The sequence below is a fragment of the Fusarium tjaetaba genome (assembly GCF_013396195.1).
Source record: "Fusarium tjaetaba strain NRRL 66243 chromosome Unknown NRRL66243_c0000134, whole genome shotgun sequence".
NCBI lineage: Eukaryota > Fungi > Ascomycota > Sordariomycetes > Hypocreales > Nectriaceae > Fusarium > Fusarium tjaetaba.
This window is the reverse complement of record NW_023501330.1, coordinates 112,658-135,615: the sequence shown is the minus strand read 5'-3', so window position 1 is coordinate 135,615 and position 22,958 is coordinate 112,658. Positions and strand designations below refer to the sequence as shown.

The 22,958-nt window shown below is 49.1% G+C and overlaps 6 protein-coding genes across 6 annotated transcripts; 2 read left to right on the top strand and 4 right to left on the bottom strand.

Moving 5' to 3' along the window:
- Positions 1-4,272: 4,272 nt before the first annotated feature.
- On the top strand, positions 4,273-5,083 carry FTJAE_6839 (ubiquinone biosynthesis coq9 mitochondrial; the record flags this gene model as incomplete). The annotated part of the gene is made up of 2 exons (XM_037353493.1): positions 4,273-4,692; positions 4,751-5,083. 2 exons carry the CDS (start codon positions 4,273-4,275, stop codon positions 5,081-5,083), a joined length of 753 nt encoding a protein of 250 aa, XP_037206088.1.
- Positions 5,084-5,389: 306 nt separating this feature from the next.
- On the bottom strand, positions 5,390-9,052 carry FTJAE_6838 (DNA repair rad18; the record flags this gene model as incomplete). Its single annotated transcript, XM_037353492.1, has 4 exons — positions 5,390-5,432; positions 5,484-5,584; positions 5,646-8,894; positions 8,954-9,052. The coding sequence occupies 4 exons, from the start codon at positions 9,050-9,052 to the stop codon at positions 5,390-5,392; spliced, it is 3,492 nt and encodes a 1,163-aa protein (XP_037206087.1).
- Positions 9,053-9,496: 444 nt separating this feature from the next.
- Positions 9,497-11,477, top strand: FTJAE_6837 (sgt1; the record flags this gene model as incomplete). Its single annotated transcript, XM_037353491.1, has 2 exons — positions 9,497-9,761; positions 9,829-11,477. The coding sequence occupies 2 exons, from the start codon at positions 9,497-9,499 to the stop codon at positions 11,475-11,477; spliced, it is 1,914 nt and encodes a 637-aa protein (XP_037206086.1).
- A 136-nt stretch (positions 11,478-11,613) lies between these two features.
- FTJAE_6836 (uncharacterized protein) lies at positions 11,614-13,245 on the bottom strand (the record flags this gene model as incomplete). The annotated part of the gene is made up of 1 exon (XM_037353490.1): positions 11,614-13,245. The coding sequence occupies one exon, from the start codon at positions 13,243-13,245 to the stop codon at positions 11,614-11,616; it is 1,632 nt and encodes a 543-aa protein (XP_037206085.1).
- Positions 13,246-16,718: 3,473 nt separating this feature from the next.
- On the bottom strand, positions 16,719-17,990 carry FTJAE_6835 (dihydropteroate synthase; the record flags this gene model as incomplete). Its single annotated transcript, XM_037353489.1, has 5 exons — positions 16,719-16,862; positions 16,927-17,067; positions 17,130-17,585; positions 17,651-17,815; positions 17,922-17,990. The coding sequence occupies 5 exons, from the start codon at positions 17,988-17,990 to the stop codon at positions 16,719-16,721; spliced, it is 975 nt and encodes a 324-aa protein (XP_037206084.1).
- Positions 17,991-18,700: 710 nt separating this feature from the next.
- FTJAE_6834 (pyruvate decarboxylase) lies at positions 18,701-20,533 on the bottom strand (the record flags this gene model as incomplete). The annotated part of the gene is made up of 3 exons (XM_037353488.1): positions 18,701-19,001; positions 19,055-20,288; positions 20,356-20,533. 3 exons carry the CDS (start codon positions 20,531-20,533, stop codon positions 18,701-18,703), a joined length of 1,713 nt encoding a protein of 570 aa, XP_037206083.1.
- Between the last annotated feature and the right edge of the window lie 2,425 nt (positions 20,534-22,958).

Here is a 22,958-nt window from a genome sequence, read left to right as displayed (position 1 = left end):
GGGATGAGGATGCTCAGATCATGGATAGACCTGGGCTCAACCAGGCTCCGGGTACGATGGACAGGTTGGGGCAGCCGACTACTGCCAGAGTCCGCCGAGCCTCGAGGGGCCATTGAGGGCAATGGGTACAGTACTCTCGAGCAGAGACGGCAGAGGAACGGCACGCACGTTGCCTCGATGGGCGCAGACGCGTGCGTCTATGGCCAACCACGGTGATATAAAGAGCAGCAATGGCCGCGCATGATATAAAACCGCGATACGATGAATCAAGCAAGAAACAAACATCTTCAACTTACCCATTGTGACTGCGGTTTGAATCGTGTGCGTAGTACGTCTGGACGTACAGAGAGAAAGCTCCTTTTTGGATGGGGTGGGTGGCCTTGTCGCGTAATAAGTTGGTAAGGTAGGTAGGTAGGTATTGTGAGTGACGAAGGACGGACGGGTGCGAGTTCGGACAGTAGACGAACGGGCGCGACCGGTTTCTAGGAGAGGTAGGTCGCGGCGTAGGGAAGCGGAGACGGGCCGTAGGTGTCCACGTTTCGTAAGGCAAAGTAAGGTAGTGGAATATTAGGATGGTGAGTGATCGATGAAAGAGGATAGGCAGCTATGGGGGCGAAGAGGACGCAAGGTACACACTACCAGGGCAGCAAAGCCAAAACTAGATAAGCTGATGGGATCCACGGTCAGTCAACCAAACAATGGCGATTGTAGCATTGAAAAATGCACGACACGGATGAATCACACAAGTTGCGTGGACTGGGCTTGGCTGGCTGGGCTGAAAAGGGCCTCGGCGTGCGGCGTGGTGGTACTAGATACCGACTTCTGGGAATGGTCTGGTTTGGTTGATCGACTTTTTTCTTTCGCCTGGACGGGAGAGTGTCGACTCTGGTGGCTTTCAAGGGGTCTTGAGGGACTCAGCGACGGAGAGTCGACGGCAAAAGGATGGCGAATGTGGCTTTTCGGTGTCTGTGGCTCTTTAGTGCTGACTTTCAAGGTTCTCGCGCTCTCCCTCTTCTTGTGTCGTAAAAAGAAAAGAACGCGTTGTGTGAGAGATGAGAAGAAACCAGGCGACGAATGAGGACACGGAACCAGGGTAAGACCAGGGACAGTGGACGTGATGGGTTCCACATCCAAAGCTTACCAGACATGAGCATGATAACACGAGGTACCGTACAAGTTACGTTGAAAGTTTGGTGTATGCTCTACAAAGCCTAATGCCGGAGATATACTACATGCAGCTGTATTATTGACTCCTCAATAAGGTATGTGACCTCTAACCTTAGAGAGACCAGTGTTGCTCCTTCCACGTAGCATGAATAAAAATGTTTACGGATACCTTACGTATAATAGGAGGAATAGGATAGGTAGGAAAGCAGAACAAAAGCTAGAGGTTATTCCTGCCCGGCCCGACATCACAGATACTGAGGTGCTTCTCACATTCTTGTTGTTCTTCATGAAATTGACTTCTTGTGACGAGCCTCGGGCAATCCTTTAGGTTCCAGTCAACTACCTTACCTAATTGCTCTTGTTCTTGAAATGAACCCAACAGTTTCGAACTGACAGTCAACTCCGTGGCCTACCCCGGCCGATACTACACTAAGCTGCAACTCGAAGCCGGCGGATATATCAATCACATATGTACGTATGTGAAAGACTGGCGTCTGTCTTCCGCCAAACTCTCTCTATCAATACTTAGTTTTGTAAGCAATTTGTGATAAACTCTGGCTTCATGTAGTGGACCATCTTTGTCTGCACGGCGCTGCAGAGTGCTGCAAGCGGCATGATATTACAGTAGTGCAGGTAAATATCCTTGCCTGCATTCTTCAGGGTTCGCCCACCATCTGTTCTCGGTTCTCCATCGGTTGATTGACTGCGGTTTGCAAGTCGCTGCGCCGTGGTCTTCGAGTCTCCCGTCTACCCGTGACCCAGCATCGGTAGTCGAAATTATTGCATTGATGCCAGGTTTCACCACCCAACCTGATGAGATCCTAGACCTGCCATTGGGCTACGTTTCTTACGCCTGTTGGGCTCAAGTGCACTAGCAAGTACCAGGAACAAGAAGATGTGTGCTTCCAGCATCAGGGATCTGTTATGCTTGGGTGATTGTCAATTTGAGGTATGAGGACAACTTGGGTCTTTCTTGCTTTTACGTTACCACGTAGTCGATGCTGTTGGGTTTACTTATACCCGAGAGGCGGGAACTCATCGCTCATTTAAGCCGCCATTTTCGGATAACTATGAGGGTGAGCTCTTGAGCTCCTTATCCTTCTCTACAAGGCACATACATTATCAATCCTCGTGGCCTCTACCTACCTACCCAACACCAGCTACGCACTCAGCGTCTCATTCATCAGCTTGCGTTCTCACCTCATGCGTATGCTTGCTCAGTATCACTCACATCGAGTGAACATCAGAGCACGGCAGGACAGTTTAACAAGGCGCTTTTGAAACTGTGTCAACTTTGCTGGCAAGGCCTGCGTAGCTGAATGTATGAAACCAAGACTGTGATTGGCCCGCGCAACTCCTACCTTGACCTCGCTACAAAGACTTTCGTGGTTACACAACAGCCATCGCGCCAAGTTGCGGGACAAGCCAGCCAATGGCTTCCGCTTTATCAAACTCAACCCCTCTGCAACGTGTTGAGGATCAGGGTTGTTAGCTTTTCTGTCTCATCAATCTCACTCTTTTCGCCAGGTTCGACATGCCAGTCTGTCGAACTGGTAAGAGTGAGCTTTTGACATCCCTTCCACGGCACGTTGCATCTAGAGCGAGGCAAGGATACGGACGGAGTCCAGATACAGGCTTTGCCCGAACACTTGTCGTCGTTGTTGTCAAATCCCCCGGCATGGGCACCAACAAGCGCCGAGGTCAGGGAAGAATGGTGATGATAGGAGAGGACGCTCGATGCACATTGCACATTGCACGAGGGGCAAACACTTAACACCCATACAGCACTCCAACTAAATAGCAAGGGCCTCTTTTGTATTATGTGCAAAGAACTGAGATCTCGATACTTTAATAGCGCATATCACTGCAGAGCACAGTACCAACAACTAACAAGCCCAGAGATTCTGGCAATGAGTCCGTCTCCGATCATCAAGGTTGTTAGCGGATCCCAGACGATGCATCTAACGACGCTCAGGCCGTTAGCAGCACCCTATGTGGAGCAGCTACAGCACGCACTTCCAGCCTACAGTCTCCACGACATCTGCCTTGTTGCCTTGAAGGACAGGACATACAGATAAGGTCAGGGAGACGATATTTGTTTTGATTTTACCCTGAGGAAAACTCAGCAGAGCATCACGAGCTGCTTGAGACCTACATGTTACAGTAGGAAACATGGATTCCGTATGAATAGAGTTAATATGGTCAGATCAACTCCAGGGTTCCTACTTCTCCAGGCAGCCCAGACGCGAACCTGTTCTATGGCGAGGGTCCTCCGGAACATTAAGAACGGATTCGCACTAGTGAGACAAGGTCTGATCCAGGAAAGGGCATGCTAGGCATGGTACCAGTCAGTTTATATCGTTTATAAGCATATCACACTGGAGCCAGCATTGTACACCTGGGAATGAGAGACAGGAAGGGAAAGCACGACATTCTACCACCAGAACCCCGCCATCTGTTATGCACGAGGCCCGTGGTAACTCTAGGAAGATAGCAAGACTCTGCCCAGTGTCGTCTGAGTACTTGAGGGGTCTGGAAATGAGGCTAAGTCTTGCTTATCCGACTCCCGAAACCGAGAATGTCTAGGTAGGTAGGTACACGCTTCAGCACCGTGGTGCTCGGACATTGTATGTATTGATCGCGTTCAACTTTAGTTCGCACCACATGAGGCATTTTCTATGGACAGTTTGACGGACAGTTTCACGAAACTGTCCAATATCAATGCCGTGCCAATACCTGTGGTTTGAGTATCGAATTGTATCAGTCAGCTGCTCTAGCCTGCATCGGCCTGCAACTATGTACCTTAGTAGGTAATCATGAAAGTGCAGTACGTAATACGTCCTCTGACAACATCTGCCGATCCCGTGCGTGCATCGGGCGGAACTAAACCCGCCGTGACAATCGACAGCTTCCGGGGATGGTCCAAGCGCTTCCGCCGCGGTCCACTCCGGGGCAAAGGGATAATATGATTGGTCAAGATGCTAAAACATCTAAACCAAATCGCAAACGTCAACACAACACCAAAAAAAAACGACCCATTTTGATGAAGCAGGAATCTTCATCAAGTCTAATTTATAGGTGCCTTGCCTTGCCATATCTTTCAATATGTCAACGTCTATGAGAGTCCTACCAAGATCAGCCTTGCGTGCTTCGAGGCTGACACAATGCCTTGCCCGCCGACCCTTCCACTCATACGATCACCCACCACCACCAGGAGCATTTGGCGATGCTGAAAAGTCCATCCTCGCTGCGGCTTACAAACACGTCCCGGAACATGGTTTCTCACAGAAGGCTCTTGGTTGTGGTGCAAGAGACGCTGGGTACCTTGACATTAGCGCCAGCGTCATCCCCGACGGTGCCTTTGGCCTGATTCGATATCATCTTATTACCCAGCGAGAGGCCTTAGCAGCTCGAAGCCGAGAACTATTTCCCGACCCAAACCAGCCTGGCATCTCAGCGAGAGTGGAAGAGTTGACATGGGAGAGACTTATGGGTAACAAGTTGGTTTTGGATCGTTGGCAAGAGGTAATATATACATGCCCTGGCTTTCATGTTGTAACTTACTTACGGTCCTGCTTTACAGGCATTGGCCGTCATGGCTCAGCCCAGTTACGTTCCCGAATCCATAAAGGAGCTAGCAAAACTTTCCGATGAAATTTGGTTCCTTGCCGGTGACAAGGCTGTCGACCCTTCATGGTACACCAAGCGTGCCACCCTCTCCATGATATACAGCACAAGCGAGCTATTCATGACAAACGACCGATCCCCTGATTTTGTCGAGACAAGGCAATTCCTTCAGCGAAGACTAGACGAGGTCAAGTCCGTCGGTGGTATGGTCGGATCGTTCGGCCAGTGGGCCAGTTACACACTCAGCGCTGGTGTGAATATACTAAGGAGCAAGGGCGTCAGAGTTTAAGCGGAATGGCCAGAAAGGAAGATATAGTTGTAAAATAATGTATGAGACGTGTGTAACATTATCTATGAATAGAGGCCTCAGCAGGCGCTGTAATGACATCTAACGCTGGCGTTACCTGAGGGCCAAGGCGAGGCACTGCTCAAATCTGTACAAAATTCATTCCGACAAAGTACGCTGGTATCACTCCTAACAAACTCCACAATGCACAAGTGCTTTTGTCTGCCCATCCTCTAAGCGCCTCCATAAAAATCCATGTTCCGCATGACGCCCAACTCCAAGATGCCCGTCTCAAGTATACTACATCGTTTACTGGAAATCGTCAAGGGTTCGCTGACGAGGGTCCGTTAACCTGAAAAGAGTCGTCAGTACTCAATCTTGCAGTAAATGAGGAGATACGAACCGAATGATCTTGACGTCTTTGTCTAATCGTGCCCGGCCTTCGATAGCATTAGGGGTAATAAGGATGTACTGTCGTGAAACTGAACGACGGGCAGCGTCCACCTACACATTCTCTGTTAGTTGCTTTCAATCTCTTCCATGTACGGGTACCGAATTTACTAACCAGCATATTCGTGCTGATGGCACGATTCACATTGTCCATAAAGACGTCGAACTCGTCAAGACAACGGATAGGCGAGCCAATCGCCTCCCAAACCGATAGAAGCATGCAAATAGATGAAAATGACTTTTCACCACCTGATAGAGTCTTCGTATTCCTCCCAGCTGAGCTTTTACGCGTCTCATCTGGCTCAATCTGGAGAAAGACCTTGCGAGCTTTATGGTCGAGGTCGATTTTGCCACGGAAACCTCGCTCACTGAGAAGCATATTGAACTGGATGCGAATTCGCGCACTGATCTGCCGCTGAAATTTGCGCCAGAGTTCTAGGCGATTCCCAATAGCATGTTTGAGAGCCTTGATTGTATCATCGAGATCCTGCGTCTGTCTCTGAACGTCTTCAAATTTCTCTTGAGCTTCTTGTGCGCGGTCGTAAATCTGTTGGTCTGACGCTCCAAGTCGTGACTCTCTCTGCTTGATTTGTTCCCGGATTTTGGTGTATTTCTGCTCAATGCTGCTGTGTGTCTCGTTATCGGGAATGTGAACTCGCTCCGGTGCTGTCTGCCGGGCCTGCTCTATGAAGTCGGCAACTTCTGCAGCCTTCCGATCCCTCTTTTCCTCGGCACGTCGCCGTTCGTTTCTGGCGATGTCAAGGATCTCAAAAGCACCGTTCTTCTCCGCTAGAATTGTCTTCCTCATGCTTTCAGCTGTCGCAACCTTCTGCGCTGCTTTGTCGACTCGGTTTTGCCAGTCCTCTTGCTCGTTCTTTTCCTCCTCAAGCTTTAACCGGGCTGTCTCGGTCTTTTGCTTGAGATCTCGCTTCGCCAGTCCCATTTCTCCATACTGGTTTCCAAGCTGCTCCTCCTCGGATCGTCTGGACTCGAGCTCGGCTCGCAAGATGTTGAGTCGGTCATCAACGCCATCGAATGCATCCAACTCCATTTGCACACGTTCCATATCAGCTTGCGTTCTACGAAGATCGCCTTCATACCTCTTGATATTTTTCCGTTGGGTATCAAGCTCTGTTCTGCATCGCTGAACTGCTTGTTGAGCCTGACGCTCGTCGCGATTGATCTCAGCCATTTCTTGACCCAAGTGTTTGAGGTTTTCTTCTTGTATCTCAACCTGTTGACCAGCATCCGTTTGCATCCTAGGACGCATCGTGTATGGTGGGACTGGACTTGTACCAGCAGATCCATTCCGGTTGGTGAGTCTGAGGCCCCATCCTCGCTTCCCGCGACCATCGTGAAAGCAGAGACAAGCACTCACGTTGCGCGGAGCCGCACCTTCAACCATGACCCGTTCAGCTTCGACTCGATCACGAATGAGAATGATTTTCTCGATTTGGTTGCTGATAATGAGCTGCGATCGGACAATGTCGTCGTCGAACTGAAGAACGCTCAACATAGTATTAAATCTAGGATCAGGCTCCTGGCTACTAGTGTCAATCCTGCCTCCATAGGCAATATAGATTGGGGGCTGTCTTTTCAGGCGAAATCGACGCATCAAATTTGCGAGTCTCGTTTGATCCGATTTACTCCTGACAACGAACGCGTTGAGTCCTTCGCCGAGTGTTCGCTCTAGGATCCCCGACCATTCCGGCTTCGATAGTCGGATATGCGCTCCAATAGGTCCGACAGGCTTTTGTTCCCATCCCCTCTCATTCTCGATGGCTTTGACGAGGTCCTTAATCTCTCTGTCATAGCCATCGAAACGCCCTCCCGTAGCGGCCTTGAGTTCTCGAACCTGTTGCTCCACGGACACGATCTCTTTGCGTTTGACTTCTTTGTTTTGCGAAAGTCTCTTGAAGTGTTGCTCAGCCTCGCCAAGTCGCGCAGTAAGGCCAGGAAGCTTGTTTTGAATTTCCTCTATCTGTTGCTTCAAGAGCTGTTCCCTCTTTCGAGCAGTTTCTAGCTCGTTGTCCTTTTGTGTGCGGGCATTTCCTGTTGATTCGCTCAGCCGGCGTTCTTCTTCCTGGATCTTGCGCTGGCAGGCTTTCATATCGTCTTTGGCTGTCTTCAGGCGTTGGTAAGCATCTCGTTCCTCCATGAGCAGCTCTGACTCCTCCTTTTGCGCCTTTCGGTAAGCAGCTGTAGCGTTGTCGATGCGCTCCTTGAACGCATCTCGATCACTCTCAATCTCTTCCTTTGCCTGCCAAAGCCTCTCGATCTTCTCGTTGATATTCTCAAGGGCTTGGGTCGATGATTCGCAGTTTTTTTCCGCCTCGGTTATGCTCTCAGTCCGTCTAGTGATTTCCTTTTCACAGTCCTCGAGGAGACGTTCCTGCTCGACAACCTGAGACCAGACCAGTTGATTAATGTAATGCCGGGCCTTTTCGCGAAGATTCTTGTTCTTTTGCGCAGCTTCGGCAAGGCGGCGTGCGGCTTCCGACTCTTTTTTAACCTCTTCGATCTTGGCTTCTAAATCATCTCTGAGTATGAGGGTCTTGTCAAGCGTATCTTGTGACATCCTGTAGTCGTTGTCCAACTGCTCTAGTTGAACACCAGACACGAAATACTTGTACTTCTGGGCTGGAGTCGCCGCGTTGAGAAACTGTCGCGCGTTGTCCTGTGACAGCACGGTGAGGGGATTGCCGATTTGTAGCGCGTACCATTCTGATATCTCATCTACCTCCTGCTTCTTGGTTGAGATGATTCTACCAAGAGCGCTCTTGATCTTGAAGCCACTACTTCCCGATTTGGAGAAATGGCGCTCAACAATGATGCTTTCGCCATAGATATCGGGCTGGTAGGCATCTGAGCCGGCATTCTTGATCTTGACGACCAAGCTACCCTGCTCGCAACCCTCCTTGACAAAGGACTTGAGACTTCCACCTCGGTTGGTATCGCTAGCCTTGCCACCCAGACATAGTGTTAGTGCGGTTAGCACAGCACTCTTTCCACTACCATTCTCTCCGACAATGAAGTTGATCAGCGGCCCTAGGTCGACATGTAATCGCTCATGGCACATAAAGTTGAAGCAGGTAATGCTCTCGATGATACCACCCTCAGATACCACATTGTTGCCGAGGTTGATGACCCGCTTGGCGAGCTTCTGGGTGGCTTGCTGGTCGTCCCAGTCAGCGTGCTCTAGATGTTTGAAGCCATTGTCTCGCATGATCTCGTACTGGGTCTGTGGCGGCCCAGCCATATTTCTGCGGTCTTCGTCATCTTCGCTTTGATCACTCGGAGTGTTCTCCCTTTGTGGTGTTTCTCTCGTTTGGCTGTCGTCTACGGTTACTCTGGCACGCTTCCTCTGTAATAGCACATGAGTCAGATGGCATGCTGCATGGGGGCATTTGGTGTATTCCTTACGGTATCTTCTCTTGAGAAATTAGATCGCGCTTGTCGTACATCTACTATGGCATCGTCCTCTTGTTCAACGTCTCGCCGGGATCTCTTTGTGGGTGCCATGGCTGCTATGCTCACGGCAGCCTCGTGATAGGTCGATTGGTAGGGAGGTTGTTACGGTTTGTCGTATGGGAGCTGTTATAGGTTCTTCGGTATTGAGACTTATTTGAAGGATGTCGAGAACGAGAGGCGACAGCGACTGTTCAATCTGTACTACCAAGAATTGTTGCGATCAGACATGGTCAAAGAATGGCAGTTGCGTCTGAAGTATCCCACTATACGCGCCTGGGGTGGACGGGACGTGACAAGCGTGTCTTGTAGTGGGGACCCTTGTTCCTAATGGGGGCTAGCGCAGATCTGCCGCAAATGACACAGAATTCCAACATCGTCGTAAGCTGCTTACCCGGTAGCCCCCGTGTATCGATAAATAAACTCAGAACCCCAACCTGAGCCTCCCTCGACAACTCATCAGGAGATGCAGTTTATTAATGGCATCGTACAAAAGCCATGTCGCTCAGGCCGCAAATTATAGAAGAAGAAGAGGAATTCCCTCAACAAACAGGCGATGCAGAAGAGGCAAACTTCAAGAATCAACTGCCAGATAATTGTGTCGAGTATCTTCTTTTTTTTATAGACCCTCAAGTCGATGTTCGCAAACAGCTTGCACAAGTCGAGAATATCCGAAAGTCGGCCATAGAGCTTGCCGCAACACTTACCAAAGACTACATATGGCAAAAAGATGAATTCAGTCTGACCCTAAAAAATGAAAACGGTGAGTGTCATGCTTGCAACGTTCACCACTTACTTTCAAGGTATCTAGATACTAACACCCTTGATAGGACTGCTCTACCTCCATGGTATCACGGATTATAGCGATGCCGTAGAAGACGAATGGCTCATCGTATATATACTAAGAGAACTATCAAAGTCCCACCCCAACCTCTGGATCCGGGTATTTGACACAGACGGCGAGTTCCTCCTGGTTGAAGCCGCCAATGTGCTGCCCAGATGGTTGAACCCCGAGATTGACAATAACCGAGCCTGGATTAACAAAGGAAGTCTTCTTCTCATCCCCGTCAAAGATGAAGAGGGCCTCAGAGCTCGCAATCTTGAACTACCGGACGCAGTCCAAGTGATTAAAACGAAACGCGATGCACTTGTTCACTCAGGTTTTGTCGAAGCCGAAGCTTTCTACAGACTTGAAAAGTACCCAGGGCAGATCAGCGAATCTCTACACCATTCTCTCATTACTATACCGAGGAAGTTAGCATATATCCTCCATTCTCTCCCTAAATCGGTTGCACCAGCAGTCGAAGAATTCTATCTCCGGGACCCGGTAGCCTTGAAACGTGTCATCTCACCAACTCAACCATTAACATTCCCTCCAGAGGATCTCATCACAGTATCTGTCAGGTTTAGCAAGGTACTTTTCGCTCAGTTGCAATCCCAACGGTTCGATGCCCCGCCGAGCTGGAGCGAAGTCCTTCGGAAAGCGCAGAAAGAAGCACATTCAGGCGAGGCAGACAAAGTCATGGCGAGATTGGATATTGGGATGAAACTCACATGTGGGTTCGAAATGCTGGCTGCAAAGGCTGAAAAGAGCAAACTCAGAGTTGTCCGCGAGCTTGCTATCGAGCTCGAGGATCTCGCAGAAGATGGCAACGAGGCTCTCCCCTCAGATGAAGACATTAAATCATGGAAGGATCACGATCGTGATGACAGCGAAGCATGGATGGACATCAACTACCAAGATTTCGAGAAGGAATTGGATGGAAAAAGAGGAAAAGCTTCCTCCAACTCCAAGTCAGGCTTTGGAGATGCGAATACACAATCTGATCTTCGCAAGATTGTGTCTCGCTTCGAGGCATTTCTGAATGATGACAATGCTGGAATGGACGGCGCAGAACTTGATGAAATGGATTACGATGATGATGATGATGATGATGATGACGATGACGAATTCGACGAAGACAGCGAGTCCGAGGATAAGGAGGTTAGCTTTGACGAGGAGGAGTTCGCTAGGATGATGAGAGAAATGATGGGTCTACCATCCACAGTCTCAAGCACAAGCACGGCAAAGAAGGCTGCGACCCAGTCCAAGACCCCTGTAATTGACGAAGAGGACGAAGAGATCCAGAAACTCACCACGGAGTTCGAAGCAGAGCTCAATGAGCATGGTGCGCTCAAGCTTGACCCTGTTGAGAAGCAACCCCGCCTGAAGGATGTAACTCAAAAAGAGAGAGAGAGTAGCCTGGCAGACATCAAGGAAGAAGAAGAGAACAGCGATGACGAAGTTGATATTGACTACAACCTGGCAAAGAACTTACTCGAAAGCTTCAAGAGCCAGGCTGGTTTGGCTGGGCCGACTGGTAACTTGTTAGGTATGATGGGCTTTCAACTACCACGAGACGAAGAAGATAAGAATGAAGAGGAGGATGAAGAGACTGGCAATAATTCTACAAAAGGGAAGGGAAAAGCAAGAGCATAGTTTGTCGATGGACATGTTGCTCATTTTATTCACGAGATATTAATGCTTTAGTAAGGTGATCATAACATGTGTCTATTCGTGTATTACTCGTATCGCTCACCAACAGCTAGTGGCTTGTAAATATGGTCGTATATACTCAAGGTTCGCTATCTTCGTCGCTCTCCTGTCCGGAGCGCGGTCTCTTCGCAGGTGACATCTCACCACTCATACGCCTACGCCTCTGCTGGCCCCGGTCGTCAAGTTCTTCAAGCCGAGCCAGCACATTGCCGAGATGTTTTCGAGCTGCAAGTTCTCGCCTGCTGCTGTCGGTCTGCGGCCTATAGTACTCCCCCACCAGAGTGACCACCGCGTGATAACACTCGTAGAGAAGGATGCGAATGTGTGCATTGTCCCGATCTTCGATGATGCTTGCCGTCGTTTCACCTGGTAGTGGGTTGTCGAATCCTCGCCAGAAATCATCTGAGAGATTTGGTTGTTTGCTGAAGACGGTGGCCATGAGGGGATCACCGAAGACGCAATTGCTCCATTGCCGTAAACCAGTTACTTCGATGGGGTTTTGGCTTGGCTCATCTGTTATCATGTAATCCGCCTTTCTGCTGATGCCATCCTGCAAGACTATCCTGTAGTCTTGTCCCACCTTTCCATCATTCCCCGGTTTCCTCGAAACCCCTTTTCCTAAGTTCGGTTGTGGCTGCACCTCTTTAGGGAGTATAGATTTCTTCTCGCTTTCGTATGGGCGGTGTATTAATGTATTGGACTCTTCGCCGGCATCCAAGACAACAAGTCGCGGTTTCGTTACTGCATCAAGCAGATGTTGGAAACGCTCGAAATGGTGTCGAATGTTGTTGTAATTGAACATAATGGTCAAGTCCTCTCCATCTCGAAGGACCGATTCCAACAGACTGTGAAATGCTACTCTCCAGGAGTCAGCACCCTTTGAATCAGTCAAGCTTCCTTCAAAACGTGGTGGGGGGTGATGGACAACTGAAGGAGATACTGATAGGACGTCAGCGGCAATGCCAAATCTCCTGGTTGGTGAAACTTGGCTGGATATGCGACGGAGTAGTTGGCCTGTTTGGAAGTCCACCGACAATTGCTCACGGGAGTCTAGGGGCCTTGATAGTGTGGATATGGGAGTGCCTCTCGGCGGTCGGATGAGGTTATATTCAACTGGTAGTACACCACCAATAGACTCATGCCGAACAAAGGTAGGTAAGTATCCAGCCAAAAGTTGAGAATTGGTCTCCTTCGCTACAGGGGTTTCAACTGTCCTGCTTGTAGCTTCTTCAGACCCAACGCCGGAGCAGATTTTCCTCTCTCTCGCAACAGCGGAAAGCCACTTGAGCACAGCAGCTTCAGTACCAAGGGTCGACTTCTCAGCGCGTAGCAACCGTATAACCGCAGGTGGGGGTAGCGCCAATAGAAGACTCGGGCCCTCTGTAACCTTGACATTATAAAGACGCTGCAGTCGAGCCGAAGGAACAACCTCGAGTTCCTTTACCGCTAGACGAGGGCTGATGCCGTTGAGCAAGGAGAGGACAGAACTCTCTGGCGGGGCAGCCGCCATGGGACTGAGAGTAGAGGTCGAAGAAGAAGAAGAGGAGGGGAAGATAGAGGCGTTTGGAGAGGGTTCAGTAGAGGTCTGGTTTCGGGCCGAACGGGGGATATTGTCATGTACAAGGTTGCAGCTTTTTTGCGCAACACAATGGCTCAGGAGGGGCAGACTGCCGTCGTCCCGAAGGGTGCATTGGTACGACATTCGAGTCATAGGGAGAAGGATATATATGTAGGATGTGATATTCAAGAGAACGGCTGATCTGATCTGCTGTATGGGCTGAAGCGTTGACGAGGCGAAAGGAGTCGCAGAGAACGGCTTTAAGTAGACGATATCCTTTAGTATATGGAGGAGAGAGAACAGTATGTTCTATTCATGCCTGACAGAACACTCTGCAACACGAGATGAGACAGAGGTTTCGATGGTGAGAGTAAGTAGACTCTTAAACTAGCCGTCTATTGTAGGTAGCTGAGTAAGGATGAGATGGCAGATATGAAGAAGAAGTGCTGACGACAGGTAATTATAGACTGAGTAGATAGAGATAGGTTGAGAAAGTGAAAAGAAAGAAGGAAAGTGATATACGAGAAGGATTAGGATAGAGTGGATAGATGAAGGGTGTAGTGTAGTAGGTAGTGGAGGTTGTTATTAGGTACTAAGCTTCCGCGATACGGACACAGGAGCTAGATTCGCCTTCTCGAACGCCTCATGCGTATGCAAATGCAAGAACAACAAAATGAAAACCCGGCAGGCAAAGAGAGCTAATCAGAAAACAGGAGGAAGATGCATAAGGAGGATTGACAGACAACGGTTGCGTCAGGATATCTCTCGGGTCCCAGAATAAGTGACGATGATGGGTGGGTGCATGTAGTGCATGGACAAACGACAGGCAGGCAGACAGAGTATTTACATGGATAAAAGCACAAAAAAGGCGGAATATACAGGGATAGAATGTCACCGCCTGGTCAGCGAAACTGGCCATGACGAGCGAGATCCAAGAAGCAGAAGTAGAAGCAGAAGCAAGCGAGAATCATGGGGAATGCAAAGAAGCTAACTAGTCAGTTAGTTAGTAGCCAAGAGACGGACCCTACAGAAGAAGGGTCCACGCTTACGAGCGAACGAACGAACGAACGAACGAGCGAGAGCGGAATAAGGAACCGAACAAAAAGACGGTGGCGTAGACGGAAAATGTAAATGGTCGACGTAGCGAGCCAGTAACTGAAGAGCCAGAGGCAGGCACTTTTGTTTAGTCTTGTAGTATTCTTCAGCAACATTTAATAATATCAGTAATAATTAACTGCTGACTGAACAGAGAGCAGAGCAAACACATAGATAGATACTTGCTTGGCTGGAGCAGATGAATAGCTGAAGCCACTCAATCATGATGACAGTAAACAGACGGACGAAAGAAAGAAAGAAAGAAATGCAATACAACACGTAAGAACCCGAAGCCATTCTTTGACTGCATCATATGGTGATATAGCATCAAGCAAGCAAGGGTGTATATGTACACCACATACAACAACAACAACAACAACACATACATCTCCGAGACGGATAGACACTCGAACCCGCCGGAACGGTGAAGCCGAAACGGACCAGCATCTCATCTCCTGGGGTAGGCAAGCGAAACTTTTTCGAAGACCACAGAAGACCAAGACGAAAAGTATGTACAGTATAGGTATGCAGCACAAGGAACAAGGGGGTTACCGAGTAGAATGACGCCCGCAGCCTTAGTTCAAGCCTCTTTTCTGCCCAGGTATTACGCCAAGAGGTGAGGACGGAATAGACTCCGAAAAGACCAAGGTAGAAGAAGGATCGAAGACATGCAGAATGCAGAATGCAACCTCAGTTCCTCCTATCCTGCAGGGCTCTGCTAACTTACTTGTTCATGAGCTGAAGTTAGTGAGAGACTGATAGTACAACTAGTGTTTGCTAGCTACAGGGAGATAGCCTCAGGAGATCGACATCCATCGAGAAGCGCGGATCGGAACGGGAACCGCACAGTCATTGGACCATTTGCGAATCTTGAAGCGAACCATTCCAATTCCCACCAACTATCGAGCCCAGCCCAGCCAAGCCAAGCTTAATAGCACCACATTTGCAGTCGGGGACCATTCCCTTGGGATACTGACCGTGGCCGTACATTAAATACTTTGGTGAGAGTCGATATGCATCAGATGACTATCATGCGTCCGTCATCGATCGCCCTCACAAGAGAAAGAACAGAACAGAAAGAAAAGAGAAGAGCGGAATGTCAGACTCTAAATGACGAAGCCTCTGGCGTGCATCGAGAAGCGAGTCGGGAAATTTATGATTGGCTACCACAAGCGAAGCTGACCTGGGTCACATTCCGCTAACGCAAACAGCCCCTGTCTAGACTCTAGACCCGTTTGTTTTTATACTGCAGCCTAGACTAACTACTCCAGACACAGTATCATTTATCGTATCGCATCGGTTTGGCTTGGCTTGGCTTGGATCTCTGAACGATTCCGCTGTCTTGTCTCTGTTCAGCCCCTAAACCTGCACCAAAACAAAACTATCTTCAGCCACAACCGTTTGCTTTAATTAACTAACTACACGGGAATGTACCGGGAGCACAAGAATAGACAGTCGAGGCTGACCAAGGACAGGTCAAGACTGGACAACTGGCCCGTAACTTCGGGGCCGAAAATCTCAAGCCATCCAACTAAATCTCTGATGGTCATGGAATTCCTCGGTATTCTCGATGTGACGTGACATACAATTCAAGGTACATATCCGTACATACTAGGAGGGCCTCTCTCTACCTGGTTCGTCGAAACCTTACCATCGCATATGGATATACCATACCCACTTCAACCTCAGTCTCAACCATGGCCTTGATTATTATACTTCAGACTCCTTGTCAAAGAATGCAAAGAATGTCACCCCTTCTTCTCTCACCTCACCAAGTGGGATAAGGTACACATACAAGACTGCACGCTTCTTTGCCTGGCTTAGCCTTACGGCACGTCCCACATCCCGTGTACCACAAAGCCACGACTGTTCAATCTCCTGAGCTGTGCGCCAAAGCCCATCTCTCGATCCCTAATCTCGGGGTAGCCTGAGAGCTAGACACGATAGATCGTAATAGCTCACCCCATAATAGCAGCACATACTTGTCGACTACTCCACCGCTGACCAGCAGCCGCTGAAACGCATCATCACTCTCTTGCATATCTCTCATGATACGGATACTCTGGAAGAAAATCCCCTTCTATTCACCGACATATGCCGATCCTTCTCTGTCCCCATTGCCGTGTGACCTTTCCAACTCCTTGAGGAAGAGAAACCCTGCACTTTGGGGGTCATATCCTTAATCCTCCCTGTTGAGTTTGTTACAAGACCCCATCCCATCCATACCCCCAAGTGGATTGGATACATGAAATGCTTGGCTTTCTAAGCACGGAACTTCGGACATCAAAATCCCATCTTTGTAGAATAGCCATGTATATTTCCATCGCCTGTGGATGGATGGATGAATGGATGGATGGTTGGTTGGTTGTCTGACACCACACCACATTGAAACCTAAGTGATCCTGCTCGAATCAGACCCCAACGGTCTCCTCTGTGCAGCCATGAGGCAAAAGGGCCTCGAACCATCTGGAATGCCCAATACTATCCATTGGCAAACACACCTCTCACACGCGAGTGGCTCAAAAGCTAGCTTACGTTGATTCCGCGACTCCCTCGCCTTCAGGCTTTCCCTTCTGCTTCCTATCCTCCAGGGCCACCTTGTACAGCTCGTTGAGATTGTAACGCTTCAGCTCCTCGCTCTCCTGGCCATCAACAACCGAGACTCCGCAGAACGTCTCAACGCTAGTTAGCCAAATGCCATCGCGATAGGTCCAATACGCGAGGGGAGGGGCCGCTTACCTGGAAAATCTCAACCAATACCACCTTGTCGGGACTCGTCAGGTTGACCTTGTGCTTTGGGCTGACCAAGTCCGCAATCTTCTTGATCACCTCGCTCGACTTGAAGGCGGTGTGATTCCGGATGTTATACCTGATGGCGTACTGAAGGGGTCATCGTCAGCTTCAAATAACGACGCTTTCCTCGAATCACATTGTCTACTTACCGTGCAGGCTGTAGACCCCTCACCATCTTGCTCTGGTGCAGTGGGCTCTGCGGAAGCATCCTCTGCCGACTCGCTTTTGAGCTCAAAGTGAGGCTCCATCACGCTGCGGGCCACGCGTTCGATACCCTTGTCTGTCGCCTTGTCTGTATCAAAGATAGGCGTTAAGCGGTTGATGTACTTGGTCTTGCGTTGCATAGGATCCGGGCAGTCCCTGGCATCCTGAGAGGCCTTGGTGACAAGCCTGAGAGGATCAACGGGCTTGACGGTCTTCATGAAGAAGACACAGTCGAGGCCAGTTCCGATGGGTGTGAAGGTCTGCTTCGTCTTGGGCTTTGGCTGTGCCATGCTGGCCAACTCCTTTTCAATAGACGCCTCAATGTCACCGGCATCTTCATCATCCTCGTCCTTGTCTCCATCCTCATTCGGGGGCTTCACTCCGAACAGTGACTCTCCGTACTGGAACAAGTTAGTTTACCAAGCCCTCCAATAGACTGAAAGGGTATCATGAGCGAGTTCCATACCTCGTTACAAAGGTTCTTGAACTCCGCAATCGCCTTGCCCTTCATTCCTCTCGCGTAAGTTACCCAGATTCCGGCATCGTTGACCTCCAAAGTCCTCCCAAGCTCGACCTGTTCAGTTTTCCTGGCTTTTTGGTGTGGCGTTTGCCATTTACCACCACTGCCTCCCTTTTCAAATGTTAGCCCAGTCTTTTCAATACCATTAAAGCCATAAAACATTCTCCCAGGGTTAAACAAGAGCCCGCTCGCCGACAATGGCATCGTATTTGCTTACCTTGCTCTTTTTGGTGGCTGGGCCATTGCCTCCGGGACCCTGCTTTCGCTTTCCAGCTCCGTCACTCATGATCACGTCCGATATCCTACTGTAAATGATAAAATATATGTAAATAAATATTCGTGATGCCGCAGGAGTCTTTTCAAAAGAAGATAGGAGTGTGAGTCTTGTTGCTGTTGAGCTAGGTCGTCGCGCGTGGAGAATTTTGGTAGAGGCGAATCACGTGTGCTGATTGGTGCCTTTTATAGTTGAGAAAGGGATCAATATTTGAAGAGAGAAAGCTAAAATAAAGATTTCTGAACTATACTGATGTGTTTTATTACCATAAATGAATATCTCTTAAATTGAATCGAGTTGATTAGAAAAGAAGGGATAACGGTGGCTTAAGATGCTCTTGAATGTAAAATCGCGTTAAGCTAGAGGCTTCAGATGCCGCATGATGAAGCATATCACAGCTCAAATCTCCAGATGCACACAGAGTTTGACATTGAAAAGGTTAGCTGGCTCACAATCTATGTTAAATTCGAATCATTCCAGTAAAGTATGAATGATATGCATCAAGTTGTCAACAACCAAATACAGTCATCAGCCATCACCAGTGAGATAAGAGAGTATTAAAGATATAAGAAAATCGCTTTTCAATTTGAGGTACATAAAACATAAACCATCGGCCGCCACTCTATAGTATAAACCATAAACCACTTAAATCATTATTATGTTCTCCAGGAACGTTTTCCAAAACCCCGTCTATCAAATTTCACTCTTTCTCGAGTAACCGTTTAGTGCTTCTTGGCGTTGTTTCTAGCGCTGGCCTCGGCAGTCATGATGAGAGCGCGAGGAGCATCCTCTCTGGGCATGTAGAGCTCGACGAATTGCAAGCACTCAGCAGCATTGAACTCCTTGTTGGTGAGGAGCTCGTTGAGCTCAGTCTTGGTCTTGATCTGGAAGGTCTTGCAGGTCTTCTCGCCACCGAAGACGCTGACGAGGTCCTTGTACTTCCAGTTGTTGATGTCGTTGTAAACAGCATCCATACCGTGGATGAATCGCTCAATGGTGAAACCATCGTTGCAGATGACGAAACTAGAACAAGAGTTAGTAAAAGACACAGAAGATGATCAGTCTTGAAAACATACATTGTGGGCTTGAGGTGGTGTCGGATCATGGTGCTCAGCTCCTGGGCGGTCAATTGGAAAGATCCATCGCCAACAAAGAGGATTGTTCGGCCTTCCTTGCCAGCATCCTTAGCAGCGAGAGCAGCACCCTGGCAAGCACCAACGGACCAGCCGATGCTGCCCCAGAGAACTTGGCTGAGGGCGGTGACGTTACGAGGGAATCGAGTGTCCCAGATACCGAAGTTAGCGGTACCAGTCTCAGTGACGATGATGTCGTTGGGGATGAGGTATTCGCCAACGCGGGGCCAGAGCCAGGCCTGTGTGATGATCTCAGAGTCGTCGGTGTTCTTCTCGACCTCGTTCCTGACCTCAGGGATAGAAGGAGCGGGCATAGACTTGGGGTCGACCCGGTCGATGATCTTGCGCAGAACACCACGCATGGCAACGCCGGGATATGTGGAGTAGCGGACCTTGCAGTGAGTGCTGTGGAAATCAACAGAGTTGATCTGTGATGTGCGGTAAGAGAAACCGGTGGTGTTGAAGTCACTCTTGAGAGCACCAATGGTGAGAAGGAGATCAGAGCCCTCGACGATAGACTGGGCACGAGCGGGATGAGAACCGTCACCAGCGAAGACACCACCATAGTTGGGGTGGTCCTCATTCACAGCACCCTTACCCATGGGGGTGACAAAGACGGGAAGGTCGAGCTTGTCGATGAGCTGGTGAACCTCCTTGACAACACGGTGGCGGATAGCACAAGAGTCGACAAGAATGACAGGGCGCTGAGCAGCGTACATAGCCTTGAGGATCTCTTCAACGACGAAATCCTCGTTAGCGGTGTCGTTCTGAGGCTCAGACAGGTCGATGGGGGTGTCAAGTCGAGCACCCTCAACCTTCTCTTGGACCATGTCGGTAGGGACCATGATGTAGACGGGACGAGAGCGGAGCCAGCAAGTGCGGAGAGCAGTATCGATCTGCTCGGCAATCTCGGAGGGCTTGTTGAGTTTGGCGACGTTGCAAGAGATTTGAGCGCTCATGTTGGCAAAGACATCAAAGTCGCCGTTTCCGAGAGTGTGGTGAAGAAGCATCTGGTCACGCTGAGAGATGGTAGAAGGGCATCCAACAATATGGACGACGGGGATGTGCTCGGAGTAAGAGCCAGCAACACCATTGACGGCAGAGAGCTCACCAACACCGAAGGTGGTGATGAGAGCAGCCATCTTGGTGACACGGGCATATCCATCAGCAGCGTAGGCTAAGATTGTTATGTTAGTGATATGGTGTTTTTTGAGACCTGTTGATGAAGTCATGATGAAACTCACCAGCGTTAAGCTCGTTAACACTACCGACCCACTTGAGGTTGCATTGAGGAAGATAGTCGAGGGCGACGAGGTTGTAGTCGCCGGGAACACCGTGAACAGATCGGACGCCGACTTCGTAGAGACGTTTGAAGAGGTATTCAGCCACGTCGATTGGCTTTTGGAGGTTAGAGTTGCTCATGATTGCGGCTTGACCGCTAGGTAAATTGTTAGGGGAGATAAGAGATATGATATGGAGGGGTAATCGAGGAAGCTCAAAGCTTAATTGTAGGATGAGTGAGAGAGATGTTTGTTATAAGGATGAGAATGAGGATGAGGATGAGGATGAGGGGAAGATGATATGAGATGTCTAGGTTAAGAGGTAACCAAGACAACCAAAAGAGGAATGTGATTGATTGATTGATTGATCGATGGAATGATGAGGAAGGAAGAGAAGATGCTTTCGGTCGAGGGGGAAGGAGGTGTTTATACGTTTGATGCTTCACCTTACCTTACCTTACCTTACCTTAGTAGCTACTGCGTACGTACGTATCGACTATGAGCAAATACGATTCATTGAAGCTTGCTAACAGGTGTGCACCCTCACAAATTGGGTGTACACTCAGCAGTTTACTTACAGTGTAAGGTAGCAAAGCAGCTTGTCACCAATGATACCCCTTGCTCTTCCTTGCTTCTAAACCTCAAATGGGTTGATCTGATCTGATCTGATTGATTGCGCCAAAAATAAGACCATGGTCAAAATGAGCCCAGTCCAGTCCAGTCCTGTCCTGTTCAAGCCCTGTAAGCGTCACTAGAATCGGACCTGCCAAGGAGACAGCACGGGCATAAGCCCAGCCCAGTAGCAAATTCTGATTGACCGTCATTCTCGGCTTCACAATGTCACGATATTTCCTCGCTCGCTCCCGACCAGAAGCGGCCGAAACCGCGATAGTGAGTGACAGACTGACAGTACATACATACAGTAAAAGCTACGGTGACAGCGATAAAAGTCCTCTGATGGTGATGTAATGACCCTCCTACGGGCTACCAGTCAACGCCACACACACGGGAGGGCGGCTCTTTTACTGCGAACTAGGCTCTAACTCTGCATTAGCCGCAGCTATTTTTTTCTCTCCCCTTCTGTACCTACCTATGCAGCGGATCCATTGTTAGTATGGATGCGTAGGTAGCGACCGACAGTCAGAAAATCATATGATGCCATTGTGCCCTGTTTACGGGCCCTCCCAATCGGGCAGACTTTGTCAAGGGTGGAATCTTGATGTTGGCTACGGGTCTAAGAACGTCTAGAAACAATTCAATGCCACAGAATGAGTGGATACCTCGATAGAAATCGGATGCTTCCTTTTGACGATGACAGGGGAACAACGGGACGATGAGGAAAAAGAAAGCAAAGATGCCAGCCACGATCAAATCTGCATGGATCCAATGTGATCACCCTCGACAACTCCTTGTCTCCTTGTCTTTGCTTGTCAGAGCCAACTCCGGCCATCCCGGCTAGTCCGGACCTGTGCAGCCGAGCGACCACCAGCCGGGATCATAGGTAGTCCATATGTAAAACAATACCCGGAGATGCCAAGTTAGAACCAACGTTGGTCTCTCAGTCTGCGGTTGGGGATGGAATGGGATGGATGGATGGGTATTTGGAAATGGCGTTGTTTTCCTTCTCGAGATGCCTGCGACCGGCAATCGACAAGACAACGGGGGGGTCCAACTGCGTATGTACTGTACGCATCCAGATCCAGGGACCTATGCCACCATCATTGACTATTTCCATGGATGTCGATATCCTTATCGTTGCAAGGTCTGCGGTGGTGGATGTCCATGTCGACCCTGAATAGCCTCCTCATTCAAGGTTGACATAACGAGACTTTTATGTCGATACCTTAGTATATTCTCAACTGTCCAACTGTACCTATGTATCTGTCTTGAGTTACCGGGTAAATTGCGTACTGGCAGCAAGCGGCACAACTTGCATGCAAGCGTAGCATTCATGATCATCACTAGCCTACGTACGCGTGTAGTAATGCTGAGGCAAGACATGACTATGCATTACATTACATTACATTACATGACATTACATTGCAGTGGAAAAATATCGCAGCCAACTATCCATTCACAACTCTCAACGTACAGCACTCCAATCGATGAAGCAATCAACAAGAAAACAACACCAAGCCCATCTCAAGACAGGGATCTCGTGTCCGTAAAAGGCCCTTTCACTCATACTGTAGCTTGATAACATCCCGTAATCGACATCCGATTATCACGACCAATATCATCTCCAGCCTCTTCTTTCCTTTGTTTTCCGCTCTTTGCCGTAAAATACCAAACCGAGATCGTGTTACAATAGCGGGACGATATCAAATCCTTTTCTTCATCAACGGATAAAGGGCATGGATCCAGAGGGGCCATGACAGGCATTGGCTGCGAGATGGGATGTTGCAGGGTAAGGTAACCTGAGATGTTGGGAACTAAGTTAGTTATCTATATCTATACACCACCTTGGCCCTAGCTACGGCCATGCCTCTTGGAAGAGAGCTGCAGTTGGTGGTTTTTGGCAAAAAGGCGGCCCGGTAGTTGTCTTGTACAGCCGTGCCATGTCAGAT